The sequence below is a fragment of the Oncorhynchus mykiss genome, chromosome 9 (assembly GCF_057628025.1).
Source record: "Oncorhynchus mykiss isolate SJ-2025 chromosome 9, ASM5762802v1, whole genome shotgun sequence".
Classification (NCBI taxonomy): Eukaryota; Metazoa; Chordata; class Actinopteri; order Salmoniformes; family Salmonidae; genus Oncorhynchus; species Oncorhynchus mykiss.
This window is the reverse complement of record NC_143030.1, coordinates 42,501,186-42,516,070: the sequence shown is the minus strand read 5'-3', so window position 1 is coordinate 42,516,070 and position 14,885 is coordinate 42,501,186. Positions and strand designations below refer to the sequence as shown.

General features: G+C 41.7%; 1 protein-coding gene across 1 annotated transcript; it reads left to right on the top strand.

Annotated features, from left to right (window-relative positions):
- Window positions 1-1,404: 1,404 nt before the first annotated feature.
- LOC110532001 (dual specificity protein phosphatase 7) lies at window positions 1,405-6,796 on the top strand. Its single transcript, XM_021615572.3, has 3 exons — window positions 1,405-2,187; window positions 2,826-3,254; window positions 4,714-6,796. The coding sequence occupies exons 1-3, from the start codon at window positions 1,821-1,823 to the stop codon at window positions 5,022-5,024; spliced, it is 1,107 nt and encodes a 368-aa protein (XP_021471247.1). The 5' UTR covers window positions 1,405-1,820; the 3' UTR covers window positions 5,025-6,796.
- Window positions 6,797-14,885: the final 8,089 nt, after the last annotated feature.

Below are 14,885 nucleotides of genomic sequence, written 5' to 3'. Positions count from 1 at the left end.
GCTTTGCACACTCTTGGCATTCTCTCAACCAGCTTCACCTGGAGTGCTTTCCAACAGTCTCGAAGGAGTATGCTGAGCACATGTTGGCTACTTTTTCTTCACTCTTCACAACTCATCCCAAACCATCTCAACTTGGTTGAGGTTGGGTGATTGTGGAGTTCAAGTCATCTGATGCAGCACTCCATCACTCTCCTTCTTGGTCAACAATCCTTTACACAGCCTGGAGGTGTGTTTTTGGGTCATTATCATCCTGAAAAACAATGTAGTCCCACTAAGAGCACTAATTGTAGTCCCACTAAGAGCAAACCAGATGGGATGGCGTATCGCTGCAGAATGCTGTGGTAGTCATGCTGGTTAAGTGTGCCTTGAATTCTAAATAAATCACAGACAGTGTCACCAGCACACTAGTAATTGCGTGGAATTCTATACAACATGATCAAAGGAGAGCAGACAATTTAGGGGACTGTACACGCAACATCAGAATCCCAAATCAACCGAGCCCTGTTCAAAACCAGCATGACATGAGAATGGAGAGGATGAGGTTCAATGATGTAACAGGATATAATCTCAAATATTGTGTTGTGGCAAGCATCCAGTAAAACGATCATCAAGGCTAAACTGTGGAACTGTGTTTAGTTCATATGCAAATATTTACATTGATATGACCACACATTGACCAAGAATAGAACCACCACTGCGTACAAACGTCAAAAGAGAAGGTAGTGGGGCTGCAATGAATTATGCTGTACAGTTTACTTTTTTAACATCATAAATGAGTGAATAGACCTGTTTTAATAATGCAATTGAACAATGCATTTTCAGTAGGCCTAATTTCATCATTTGAAAAACGGTCAACATCATAAAACACTAAATCAAATCAAATAAAATAAAATTGTATTTGTCACATACACATGGTTAGCAGATGTTAATACGAGTGTAGCGAAATGCTTGTGCTTCTAGTTCCGACAATACAGTAATAACCAACAAGTAATCTAGCTAACAATTCCAAAACTACTACCTTATAGACACAAGTGTAAGGGGATAAAGAATATGTACATAAAGATATCTGAATGAGTGATGGTACAGAGCGGCATAGGCAAGATACAGTAGATGGTATCGAGTACAGTATATACATATGAGATGAGTATGTAAACAGAGTGGCATAGTTAAAGTGGCTAGTGATACATGTATTACATAAAGATGCAGTAGATGATATAGAGTACAGTATATACATATACATATGAGATGAATAATGTAGGGTATGTAAACATTATATCAGGTAGCATTGTTTAAAGTGGCTAGTGATATATTTTACACTACCCAATAGGTTATTGATTACACAGTAATAGCCTATAGGAGGGACCATAAAACACATTTAGCAATCTCCTTCTATGTCTTTAAATTGAAGCACCTCCCTCTTGAGTTTCTCCACTGTCAACTACATTTCCTCTGCATCGGAATGGCAAAAAGGAGAACGTGTTCCAACTAGTGCGATTGTCAGTGTAGAAAGTTGATCGTATATTTAATGTCTGGTGTTATTATTTCACAGGGGGGAAATGTACTAGTATTTGCTTCCCTGGGCGAGTGGATAAGTGGTGAGTAACCTACAAGGTCAGATGGACATTGGAGTAGGGAAATCAACGCTCCCGCTCTAAAGAAAGTGATACATTAGAAGTATGTCATTATCGCAACATTTGAGATTTGATGTTTGAAGTTAACACGTTACAGTGTTTGCCCTGCGAAGTTAGCCGCCACTCGGTGTACAATGTAGCGACATTTGTGTGTTACTTGCATGAATGTAACATGATATTTCGTTCGATATGACTAATGTGACGCCGAGTAAAAGCGTGGAATGGCTGCAGGTAGAGTTGGAATCCGGGGGAAGTTCGCTGCTTCTGTTGGACTGCCGATCGCACGAACTTTATGAATCATCCCACATAGAAACGGCCATCAATTTGGCCATACCAGGGTTGATGCTGCGAAGGTTCAAGAAAGGCAACATACCCATCCGAACTATCATCCCCAACCACGAAGACAAGGAGAAATTCGTTAGACGTTGTAATACGGATACAGTGATTCTGTACGATGAGTGCACTGTGGACTGGCAGGATGGGGCCACTGGTTCGGTTCTGGGACTACTTCTTCAGAAACTATGGGACGACGGCTGTAAAGCATATTACCTGGAAGGCAAGTTAAATGTTTGCCATATTGTTTTTCAAGTTGTTTTGGGAAACGTAGCCTATAGTAGTCTTAACTTTCCTGGCACTGTATGTAAAATAGGGTACAAATTGTAAAAAAATGTTTTCATAAATATTACGACAAACAACTCCAATGAATACATCTTAATTATATAGATAGATGGTATGTATGATACATCTTAGTTTTGAATGTACATCATTATCTCTGAAACTTTGAGAAGTAGTGTGACTGAGAGTGTCAATTAAAATTCCAAAATGGCTGCGCCATGTTTTGCTACTACAGGAAAAGGGCATGCATTTCATGAATGGTCTGCTGTGAAGGAGAGAGCTATTGCCAATGCAGTTCTTAGTTATAGTATACATAGCATGAAATTGTTATTTACTCAGCCCTGATCACGTTACTCATGTTATTCATAATAATCCAAATAAATTATAGCCTATTACGTCATTAGACCACATGTCACGTATTATATCAACTCAAATAAATAATATTTATTCTCAATCTCTGTGCAGTTGTTACACTTTGAATGATAGAAAATAATTATATGAATATATTGCTTGGCTGAGGTGCATAGGATAACACAATTAATAAACAACATTATAACTCCTTGGCTCTTTTGATCTTAGGGGGATTTGTGAAGTTTCAGACCGAGTACTCGGAGCACTGTGAGACCCTTCTGGACAGCTGCTGTCCCAGCTCTTCTCCACCGCTGTCCGTCCTAGGCTTTGGAAGTCTCCGGATCAGTTCCGACCTCTCCGATGGTGAGTCGGACCGCGAGCCGAGCAGTGCGACCGAGTCTGAGGAGAGCCCCCTTCCCAACAACCAACCTGCCTTCCCAGTCCAGATCCTCCCCTACCTTTACCTGGGCTGTGCCAAAGACTCAACCAACCTGGATGTGCTGGGCCAGTACAACATCAAGTACATCCTGAACGTCACGCCCAACCTCCCCAACATGTTTGAACATGACGGCCTCTTCAAGTACAAGCAGATCCCCATCTCCGACCACTGGAGTCAGAACCTGTCCCAGTTCTTTCCAGAGGCCATATCCTTCATCGGTGAGTAGCCGACTAGGTGGAAGAGAACCTGATCGATCACACTGTGTTCCAAGAGTTAATATATTTGATGAATGAGGCCTATAGGAAATTATAAACAGGCACACAGAGTATATGATGTCCCGTGTAGCTCAGTTGGTAGGGCATGGCACATGCAACACCATTGTTGTGCGTTCAATTCCCGAAAGGGACCAGTATGAAAATATATGCATTTTTTTTTGCTCTGGATAAGAGTATCTGCTAAATGACGTAAATATCATACACTTCTGTTTATTACAGTGAGAAATAGGAAGTTGGTTGCTAGCCACCTAATGTTCTTGTTTTACTTTAGTCATATTTTGATTACGATATGAATCATTATTATCTCTCAGTTCCTGGTATATACCCAAATAGCATTGCTCATCACTGAAATCCCCTTGTGTGATGAACCTAGGGCTTTTACTTAGATTTTCAATTCCGGTTATCAATGTCCCAATTCAACATAACTTCTTAAAAGAGAGCTGGAATGAAGTCCCTTGCTACTGAGCGCTGACCTCGAGGAACTTCCTGGATCATTGCTAGTGTCGTATGTCTGTTATTTTAAGATGGGGGGGCAAATCTTTTAAAAAACTTACTGAAACCCACAGCAGCACCTGAAACATTCTTGTGCTAATGGTGTTTCCAGGCTTGTTGTGTGATAGTTTTGTCGGTGGGGGTTTAGTGGTAGAAGAAGGAAACATGGCTTCCACTCTCTGTGGCTGCCTGTGTTTGGTTATCAGGTCATGAGTCTGACACATCCTGGTTGTGGGTTAGGTTTAGTGCAGGGCGTTTCGCCATACTTGTTTGCTGACTTCTCTCGGCTGGAAAGAGGATATTGTGGCCTGTTCTTGTGTAGATTGAAGTGGATGTTTACTGTAGAACTAATAAACCTCAACGTCAAAGGCGTACAGCAGCACACAACGAAGACTAGCTAGCTAAGGTGAGGACTGACAACTCCGATCAGTAGTCAGTAGCATCAGTAGTCTGCATGTGGCACTGTCATAATTAAGCAGAGGATGTGAAAACGTTCGGTGACACACAGCCTTGGGTCATGCTCTGGGGTGTCACATAAATTTAGCTTGAATTGTGTACGTAGGATTACGCCTTTCAACAGCAACATAAATCACAAAGAATCTAAAGAATGGTGTTTTAATGTGACTCCATAATAGAGGGTTGTGGAATGCCTGCGATTTAGCTCACTATACATAATATTCCTTTTGAAGGGAGGTGTGTCATTCAACAAAGGTAAAGGTCTACTTACTGTCTCCCTTGATCCTTGTGAGCAAACATTAAGATGTAGGCTTACATGTTTACCTCTGTGTACGGCCATATGACCTCTTCTTTGTTGGACCCCACACCCAGAGAGTCTTAGGGTTATGTGTTCTGATCAAACAGCCAGTGCTATTTGACCCATGCTGACCTTCTTCCTCACTTGTACCTGTAGATGAGGCTCGGTCCAAGCAGTGTGGCGTCCTGGTACACTGTCTGGCTGGCATCAGCCGCTCCGTTACCGTGACCGTGGCCTACCTGATGCAGAGGCTCAACCTGTCACTCAATGACGCCTACGACTTTGTCAAGAGGAAGAAGTCCAACATCTCCCCCAACTTCAACTTCATGGGCCAGCTGCTGGACTTTGAGAGGACACTGGGGCTAAACAGCCCATGTGACAACCGCTCCTCGTCCAATGAGCAGCTTTACTTCACCACACCGACCAATCACAATGTGTTCCAGCTGGACACGCTGGAGTCAACGTGAGGAAACGGAGAAGACTGGTTTGGTGGCCATGTTGTTTCATCAGTGTCGCCAGGGTATTTTGTAGCCTGTCAATGAAAAAGAAAATGCACCTGGCACTCCAGCTTGTGGAGACTGGGAAGACTCACCTGTCAAGCAAGTGATTTCAGTATGGATTTTCATAGAACATGGTGTCCGCCATTATGCTTAAAACAGTACATGCTCTGTCTGATGCCTTAAGGGATACTTCGGGATTTTGGCAACAAGGCCCTTTATCTACTTCCCCCAGAGTCAGATGAACGTGTGGATACCATGTTTATGTCTCTGTGTCAAGTATGAGGGAAGTTAGAGGAAGTTTTGTGAACCAATGCTAACCATAGACTTTCAGTAATTGCGCTACCGCTAGTTAGCAACTTCCTTCAAACTGTACGCAGAGACATACAAATGGTATGGACGAGTTCATCTGACTCTGGGGAAGTCCCAAAATTCAGAAGTATCCCTTTTAATGTTTTACTCAAGTAATCCAACAGGCTTAGTGTGTATAATAGTGAATGGTGGTTTGCAATGGTTATTGCAAGAAATGTAATTATTATGAGGTAACTCGATTGGGGGGGGGGGACTGTTATTTCATATTCACCCGCTGGAAAGTGGATGTGTCAAGTTGTTTTCAGAACAACTGTGGCTAATGCCTTGTTCTGAAGGGAGTAGTTGGCCAAGCAGAATGTGAATCATTGTTTTCTGGGACCAAACGGAGATATTTTGAATGGTACTCTTGCTGAGGGGCCTGGGCTACTTTAGGTTGGCCTTGAACGACTTTGTAACATTCCTATTGATGACTGTTCTAGATGTCGTCATTTGCAGTTAACATCAGAAGGGAGTGATCATTGAAAGCACTTGTCCGCCAATGTTATGTTCTCTACTTTGCTGTCATCTTCAAAGTAAACATTTAGTTTTTTTCTATTCCATAATGTAAGAACGCCGTACATTATGTTAGTTTTTCCTTTGTTGAATGGAGAGGGTCACCCTCTTGCAAAATATTAAAGATGAAACACATTATTTTTTTTATTTTTTTTGCAAAGCTCTTGTAAATTGTGGTAATTATAATAACATTGCATTGTTTGCATGTAATCAAGTTTAACTTCTGTATACTGTACCTCTTATGCCTGTTGTTCCTGTGGCCTTTCCGATACCCTCTAAGTTAACACTTAACTCTCTTTAACCAAGGAACTGGGTATGGTATTGGATTGTCATTTGCCATGCTTGCCATGAATGACTTGTATATCGAAGTTATGATCCATAATGGACATTTTTACCTTGTTTATTAAGTCATGTAACAGTCACGTATAGACACAATCTTCAGCCTGCAGCTACTCTTCCTGTGGCGGAACCATGTTAAAGGAAACACAGTGTGTTTTGATCTGTTCTGTATTTGCCAGTAATCGAAGTTGAATGTTTCAGCGAATGAGAGAGAGAGAGACGGAATGAAAGGAAACGCGTGATAATGATGCCAATTTTTTTTTTCTTACCTCACGGAGAGACATTTTCAGGGATTTTATATACAGCACATCTGTATCTTGTTACGGCATCTGAAACGCATCAGAGGGCTGTGTTTATTTGGTATGGGTTTGTAAAAGATGTACATAAGATTCGCTTGGTAACGGGTGACCTTTTCTCTGAATCATGAAGGATGTGAAATTGACCGATTACAGTATGTACAGTATGTAAAACTAAATGTACAAGACATTTATGTACAAGTTTATACAACAAATATATTGTGTATATTTTTTACTTTCAAATGTGCTATGTATTCTTGTGTTATTAGCGTCTTATTGTTATTCAGGTTGGCTGTGCCAAAGCTTAGGCTACTTTCAGTCAACACTCCATCACTCAACATTTACAATGAAGAATATCAAGTCCAGTGCAGAGTCAGCCACTATCTGGCTGTCTGTCTGTGTCATGTTGTCTTGTGCAGCACAGGGCCCCAAGGCTGTAGGTGTGGTGAGATATCCGCTCTCTGTCCACTCTGATGCCTGGCTTCCTGTCTGTTGTGGCCATGCAGGCCGTCTGATGGAGAGAAGGACGGGAGGCAGGGCCAGATCTCTGAAACCACAACACAGCCACTTCCCTTCCCAGTCACTCACTCGGAGTCACCCTGCTCAGAGAGAAGGGGGAAGATGAGGCAGCAGAGAGCTGGAGCATGTCCATTGTGTAACAATTAAGGTCTATTTTACTTGATGACTAACATCCATACTAAGACGGTTTTCTTTAAAGGATGTTAAGTTGGTGTGTCATTCTCAGAACGAACGTTTCAGTGTTTAGGGTAAATGCAGTAGTATCTTATTTAGTTTTTCTCATGTCCAAAAGCTGCTGTGTCTCGTTTGAAAAGAGGAAATGAGAGCTTGTCGCTACGTCCTCGGGTCCTGTTGGACGTTTGGGGAGGGTGATGTGAGGGTAACTTCTTACTGTGGATATGTTCACATTAGCACACACACAAACTCACGTCTCCTAAGAGAGCATGTTGAATACTTAACTTGATGTTAATTATTTGCAAAAAATACATGTTTTTGCCTGTTCACGGGTCCCCTCGAAATATCCCTACCTCAGAGGTTTCATTACTAAGGACTGATGATTAGCCTGAGGCTAGCCCTCCACAAGCCTCAGCTCTTCCAAACCCTGGTCGGGTGCACCAAGAAGATTTAGACATTCATCACACCTCTGATCCAGGCCAAAACAGCCATGATTCTCAGGCAATGCAGTTCCTCTTTTTCAGAAGAAGCAGTTATGAAATGAGGCTAAGCCTATGATATCCGTAGCCCTGAGCTAAGCTGAGGAAAATGAAGTGCAACAGAAAATGACAGCAGAGTATCCGAGCTCACTATGGGGTTTTTAAAATGGAGAACGCCAGGCATGGGTTGTTTCTTGTCCAGTTCCATCTTCATAAGTACAACACTGAAAAGGTTTTAACTAAATTAAATAACATTATTTTCTTTAAATGTCCCCAATGTCCAGAAAAAAAAATCCTCATCTGCCATTGTCTTCTTTTGAAAGTAACACAGACCAGACTTGCCTAACAATAAAACCCTGGTGTGTGATGGTTTTCCTAGCATGACAACCTGGCAGGCTGCATACCTGCAGGAAACACCTGTGATTATGTCTTAAGAGCCACCCACCCATATCTAGGCGAGTCAGAGGCCATGGATCCAAACTGGCCTTACGTGCAAGATAACAAGCAGAGACGTCTGACACTCCGGGCTGATGGTGCAGACATTGCAGCTTCAATCAACCGGCCAATGAGGTTTAGCGCTGAGGCACATCCGAAGTAATATAGGGCTGATTGAGATAGCTTCCACGGCAACGTAACACTGCAAGGGACATTAGGTTACTTTCTAAATGTAATTCATTTCTAATTACCTGTCCAAAAATGTAATCATTAATGTAACTTTGGGATTACATAAACTCAGTAATGTAATCTGATTACTTTCCCAAAAGAAGAGGCTTAAAAAAAGAAAAGAATCCATCGAACGCGTTTGATTGTATGTTTTTTCCGCAAACATCATTTTTTACTTTAACAGTAATCCAAAAAGTAATAAGCACATTTTTAGAAGTATCTGTAATCTGATTACAATATTTCTGCTGGTAACATAACTGATTACAGTCAAAATTGTTTGTAATCAGAATACATGTAATCAGTTACTCCCCAACCCTGGCAGGGGATAATGGGAAGTACCCTGCTCTGATCAGGAAGCAAAGTTAAAAATAAGTTATAGATCTGTTCGCAAGTTTGAGGTGCTAGAATTTCCCTATAGCAACACATTCAGTGTTAATTGGTAGATACTACAACACTTCCTATTTGGAAATTCCCTGACATCTGTTGCGTAAAAAGTATGCCTCGATTATAAAAATCATATACCACTTCATCCTCAGAGGCAGAGCTCATCTGTGGTATCGCATAATTCCCCTTCAATCCATTGCCTCCTGCTTTCACAATTACTTTGGAATTCTCCAAAGCATTATGTACAACATATATTTGAAGTTGGAAGTTTACATACACTTTAGCCAAATACATTTAAACTCAGTTTTCCACAATTCCTGATATTTAATCCTAGTAAAAATTCCCTGTTTTAGGTCCGTTAGTATCACCACTGCATTTTAAGAGTGTGAAATGTCAGTGTAATAATATATAGAATGATTGATTTCAGCTTTTATTTCTTTCATCGCATTCCCAGTAGGTCAGAAGTTTGCATACACTCAATTAGTATTTGGTATCATTGCCTTTAAATTGTTTAACTTGGGTCAAATGTTTTGGGTAGCATTCCACAAGCTTCCCACAATAAGTTGGGTGAATTTTGACCCATTCCTCCTGACAGAGCTGGTGTAACTGGTTTGTAGGCCTCCCTGCTCGCACACGCTTTTTCAGTTCTGCCGACACATTTTATATAGGATTGAGGTCAGGGCTTTGTGATGGTAACTCCAATACCTTGACTTTTTTGCCCTTAAGCCATTTTGCCACAACTTTGGAAGTATGCTTGGGGTCATTGTCCATTTGGAAGACCCATTTGCGACCAAGCTTTAACTTCCTGACTGATGTCTTGAGATGTTGCTTCAATATATCCATATAATTTTCCGTCCTCATGATGCCATCTATTTTGTGAGGTGCACCAGCCCCTCTTGCAGCAAAGCACCCCCACAACATGATGCTGCCACCCCCGTCCTTCACGTTTGGGATTGTGTTCTTCGGCTTGCAAGCCTCCCCCCTTTTTCTCCAAACATAACGATGGTCATTATGGCCAAACAGTTCTATTTTTGTTTCATCAGACCAGAGGGCATTTCTCCAAAAAGTATGATCTTTGTCCCCATGTGCAGTTGCAAACAGTAGTCTGGCTTTTTTTATGGTGGTTTTGGACCAGTGGCTTCTTCCTTGCTGAGCGGCCTTTCAGGTTATGTCGATATAGCAGGTTATGTCGATATTTGCACTTTTCGTACCAAAGCACGTTCATCTCTAGGAGACAGAACGCGTCTCCTTCCTGAGCGGTATGAAGGCTGCGTGGTCCCATGGTGTTTATACTTGCGTACTATTGTTTGTACAGATGAACGTGGTACCTTCAGAAGCTTGGAAATTGCTTCCAAGGATAAACCAGACTTGCAGAGGTCTACAATATTTTTCTCGGCTATTTCTCGGCTGATTTCTTTTGATTTTCCCATGATGTCAAACAAAGAGGCACTGAGTTTGAAGGTAGGTCTTGAAATACATCCACAGGTACACCTCCAATTGACTCAAATTGTGTAAATTAGCCTATCAGAAGCTTCTAAAGCCATGACATAATTTTCTGGAATTTTCCAAGCTGTTTAAAGGCACAATCAACTTAGTGTACGTAAAATTCTGACCCGCTAGAATTGTAATACAATGAATTATAAGTGAAATAATCTGTCTGTAAACAATTGCTGGAAAAATGACTTGTGTCATGCACAGTGTAGATGTCCCAACCAACTTGCCAAAACTATAGTTTGTTAACAAGACATTTGTGGAGTGGTTGAAAAATGTGTTTTAATTAAACATTCTACTTTTTTGATATTTTTTTTGTTTTGTAACGCTTTGGCAGAATTTACAATTACCTGTCTTTTCCATTTGAATCTGTCTCAATCTGTTTATCGTTCTCTCTCTTAAGTAGAAGTAGTAATGCCCCCTCAGTGTATGTAAACTTCTGACTTCAACTGTATGTTTTCAAGGAATTCCTGCTATATCATTCGCGTTCCACTCTTATTTGTACAATCGGATTAAACGTGAGAGAACAAATAATACACTCCGAAAAGTATTCAGACCCCTTGACTTTTCCCACATTTTGTTACATTTACAAGCCTTGTTCTAAAATGGATGAAAAATGTTTTTTCCTCGTACAATATCCCAAAATGACAAAGCGAAAACAGGTTTTTAGAAATTTCCGAATGCACTGAATACTTTACAAATGTGCTGTATATTCAAAGTATGTGGAAACCCTTTCAAATTAGTGCGTTTGTCTATTTCAGCCACACCGTTGCTGACAGGTGTATAAAATTCGAACACACAGCCATGCAGTCTCCATAGACAAACATTGACAATAGAATGGCTTTACTGAAGCGCTCAGTGACTTTCATATTCTGCCCTGCTAGAGCTTCCCTGGTCAACTGTAAGTGAAGTGGAAACATCTTAGGCAACAACGGCTCAGCGGTAGTGGTAGGCCACACAAGCTCACAGAACAGGACCGCCAAGTGCAAAATCGTCTTTCCTCGGTTGCAACACTCACTACTGAGTTACACACCGCCTCTGGAAGCAACGTCAGCAGAATAACTGTTCATCAGGAGCTTCAAGAAACAGGTTTCCATGGCCGAGTAGCCACACAAAGGCTAAGATCCCCATGCACAATGCCAGGCGGCTGGAGTGGTGTAAAGCTTGCCGCCATTGGACTCTGGAGCAGTGGAAACGCGTTCTCTGGAGTGATGAATCACGCTTCACCATCTGGCAGTCAGACGGACTAATCTGGGTTTGGCAGATGCTAGAAGAACGCTACCTGCCTGAATGCATAGTGCTAACTGTTAAGTTTGGTGGAGGAGGAATAATGGTCTGGGGCTCTTATTCATCGTTCAGGCTAAGCCCCTTAGTTCCAGTGAAGGGAAATCTTAACACTACATCATACAATGACATTCTAGACGAGTTTGTGCTTCCACCTTTGTGGCAACAGTTTGGGGAAGGCCCTTTCCTGTTTCAGCATGACAATACCTCCTTGAACAAAGCGAGGTCCATAGAGAAATGGTTTGTCGAGATCGGTGTGGAAAAACTTGACTGGCCTGCACAGAGCCCTGACCTCAACCCCATTGAACACCTTTGGGATGAATTGGAACACTGACTGCGAGCCAAGCCTAATCACCCAACATCAGTGCCTGACCTCACTAATGCTCTTGTGGCTGAATGGAAGCAAGTCCCCGCAGCAATATTCCATCGTCTAGTGGATTGCCTTCTAAGAAAAATGAAGGCTGTTATAGCAGCAAAGGGGGGATCCAACTCCATATTAATGCCCATGATTTTGGAATAAGATGTTCGACGACCAGGTATCTACATACTTTTGGTCATATAGTGTACAGTGCCTTGCGAAAGTATTCGGCCCCCTTGAACTTTGCGACCTTTTGCCACATTTCAGGCTTCAAACATAAAGATATAAAACTGTATTTTTTTGTGAAGAATCAACAACAAGTGGGACACAATCATGAAGTGGAACGACATTTATGGGATATTTCAAACTTTTTTAACAAATCAAAAACTGAAAAATTGGGCGTGCAAAATTATTCAGCCCCCTTAAGTTAATACTTTGTAGCGCCACCTTTTGCTGCGATTACAGCTGTAAGTCGCTTGGGGTATGTCTCTATCAGTTTTGCACATCGAGAGACTGACATTTTTTCCCATTCCTCCTTGCAAAACAGCTCGAGCTCAGTGAGGTTGGATGGAGAGCATTTGTGAACAGCAGTTTTCAGTTCTTTCCACAGATTCTCGATTGGATTCAGGTCTGGACTTTGACTTGGCCATTCTAACACCTGGATATGTTTATTTTTGAACCATTCCAATGTAGATTTTGCTTTATGTTTTGGATCATTGTCTTGTTGGAAGACAAATCTCCGTCCCAGTCTCAGGTCTTTTGCAGACTCCATCAGGGTTTCTTCCAGAATGGTCCTGTATTTGGCTCCATCCATCTTCCCATCCATCTTCCCTGTCCCTGCTGAAGAAAAGCAGGCCCAAACCATGATGCTGCCACCACCATGTTTGACAGTGGGGATGGTGTGTTCAGCTGTGTTGCTTTTACGCCAAACATAACGTTTTGCATTGTTGCCAAAAAGTTCAATTTTGGTTTCATCTGACCAGAGCACCTTCTTCCACATGTTTGGTGTGTCTCCCAGGTGGCTTGTGGCAAACTTTAAACCACACTTTTTATGGATATCTTTAAGAAATGGCTTTCATCTTGCCACTCTTCCATAAAGGCCAGATTTGTGCAATATACTGATTGTTGTCCTATGGACAGAGTCTCCCACCTCAGCTGTAGATCTCTGCAGTTCATCCAGAGTGATCATGGGCCTCTTGGCTGCATCTCTGATCAGTCTTCTCCTTGTATGAGCTGAAAGTTTAGAGGGACGGCCAGGTCTTGGTAGATTTGCAGTGGTGTGATACTCCTTCCATTTCAATATTATCGCTTGCACAGTGCTCCTTGGGATGTTTAAAGCTTGGGAAATCTTTTTGTATCCAAATCCGACTTTAAACTTCTTCACAACAGTATCTCGGACCTGCCTGGTGTGTTCCTTGTTCTTCATGATGCTCTCTGCGCTTTTAACGGACCTCTGAGACTATCACAGTGCAGGTGCATTTATACGGAGACTTGATTACACACAGGTGGATTGTATTTATCATCATTAGTCATTTAGGTCAGCATTGGATCATTCAGAGATCCTCACTGAACTTCTGGAGAGAGTTTGCTGCACTGAAAGTAAAGGGGCTGAATAATTTTGCACGCCCAATTTTTCAGTTTTTGATTTGTTAAAAAAGTTTGAAATATCCAATAAATGTCGTTCCACTTCATGATTGTGTCCCACTTGTTGTTGATTCTTCACAAAAAAATACAGTTTTATATCTTTATGTTTGAAGCCTGAAATGTGGCAAAAGGTCGCAAAGTTCAAGGGGGCCGAATACTTTCGCAAGGCACTGTATGTTAATGTAGGCTGCGAAGGTACTAGACTTTGTGTGAGAGCATTTAATGTGAATGGAAACATGTTTTACTTCTGTGTGTCATGACATCATTGATTCATTAATTATCCATCTTGGCAAATTAAAGCTTCTTAAGCAGGTATATAGCCTCTGTCCTGCCTTATTTTTGATGTTTCAGCGGAATGTACTCAAAGAGATTAGTGGAGTATTTTTGTCATGTTGTTGTAATCACTAGCGAAGGGAAGCAGAGGTTAAATCACTGCTTGCTCAGCAGTGGTGGCACGGGAAGCAGATGTGTTCTGAGACTGACAGGGTTTTAGGGAGAGAAGGGGGGAAATGAGATGGAGAGAGAGGGGGGAGACAGGGAGAAAGAGAAGGGGAAGGTGAAGGTGAAGGAGAGAGTCGACATTGTGACTGTACAGTATGTGTGTGATTGTGAGTTTGTATGTGAGCATGTGTGTGTGTGTGTTAGAGAGTGAAAGAGACTGAGATCAGAAGCCCTTCATGCTGCTCCACACCTGTTGTGGTTAAGCACATCCACAGGCCTCCCATTCAGCACATTGATTGACTATAAAATAATCTCACAGCTGCCACTGACTCAATGGTACAAGCATGTCTGGAATAATTGACTTATTTGTTTATCCTTCATTGAACCTGGAGAGTTTCCAAGCGATAAATCACATTTTAAAAGTGAGGTCTGACCAATGGGATAATAGTACAGTATATGTTCATTTTCAATCAGTCCCTCCGAGACTGACATTATAGAGTATTCCTAAAGCCTATTCATTTTTAGAATTGTCACTTGTACACTAGTACAACAATGATCTGATATTCACTTCAGTCATGAAAATAAATGAGTAGAGAGCAGGTGTATACTCTGTTCTTTCCCAGTTCTGTGTCAGACCATTGAGCTTTTCCAGTGTGAAAGAGAATCTAATTTGGATCTATGCCGTCATCACTGGGAGGATTTTTCCCTGGTCACACTTTGCCCGTGGAAGGCAGACGTTCTCAATGTAGAATCATCCTAATCTCACAGTTTGGAAAAGCTGTCACGGCCGTCCTCCTCTTCATCTGAAGAGGAGAGGCGAGATGGATCTGAGGACCAATACGCAGCGTGGTAAGTGTCCATGGTCAATCTTTAATAAAGAAAGTAGTGAACACTG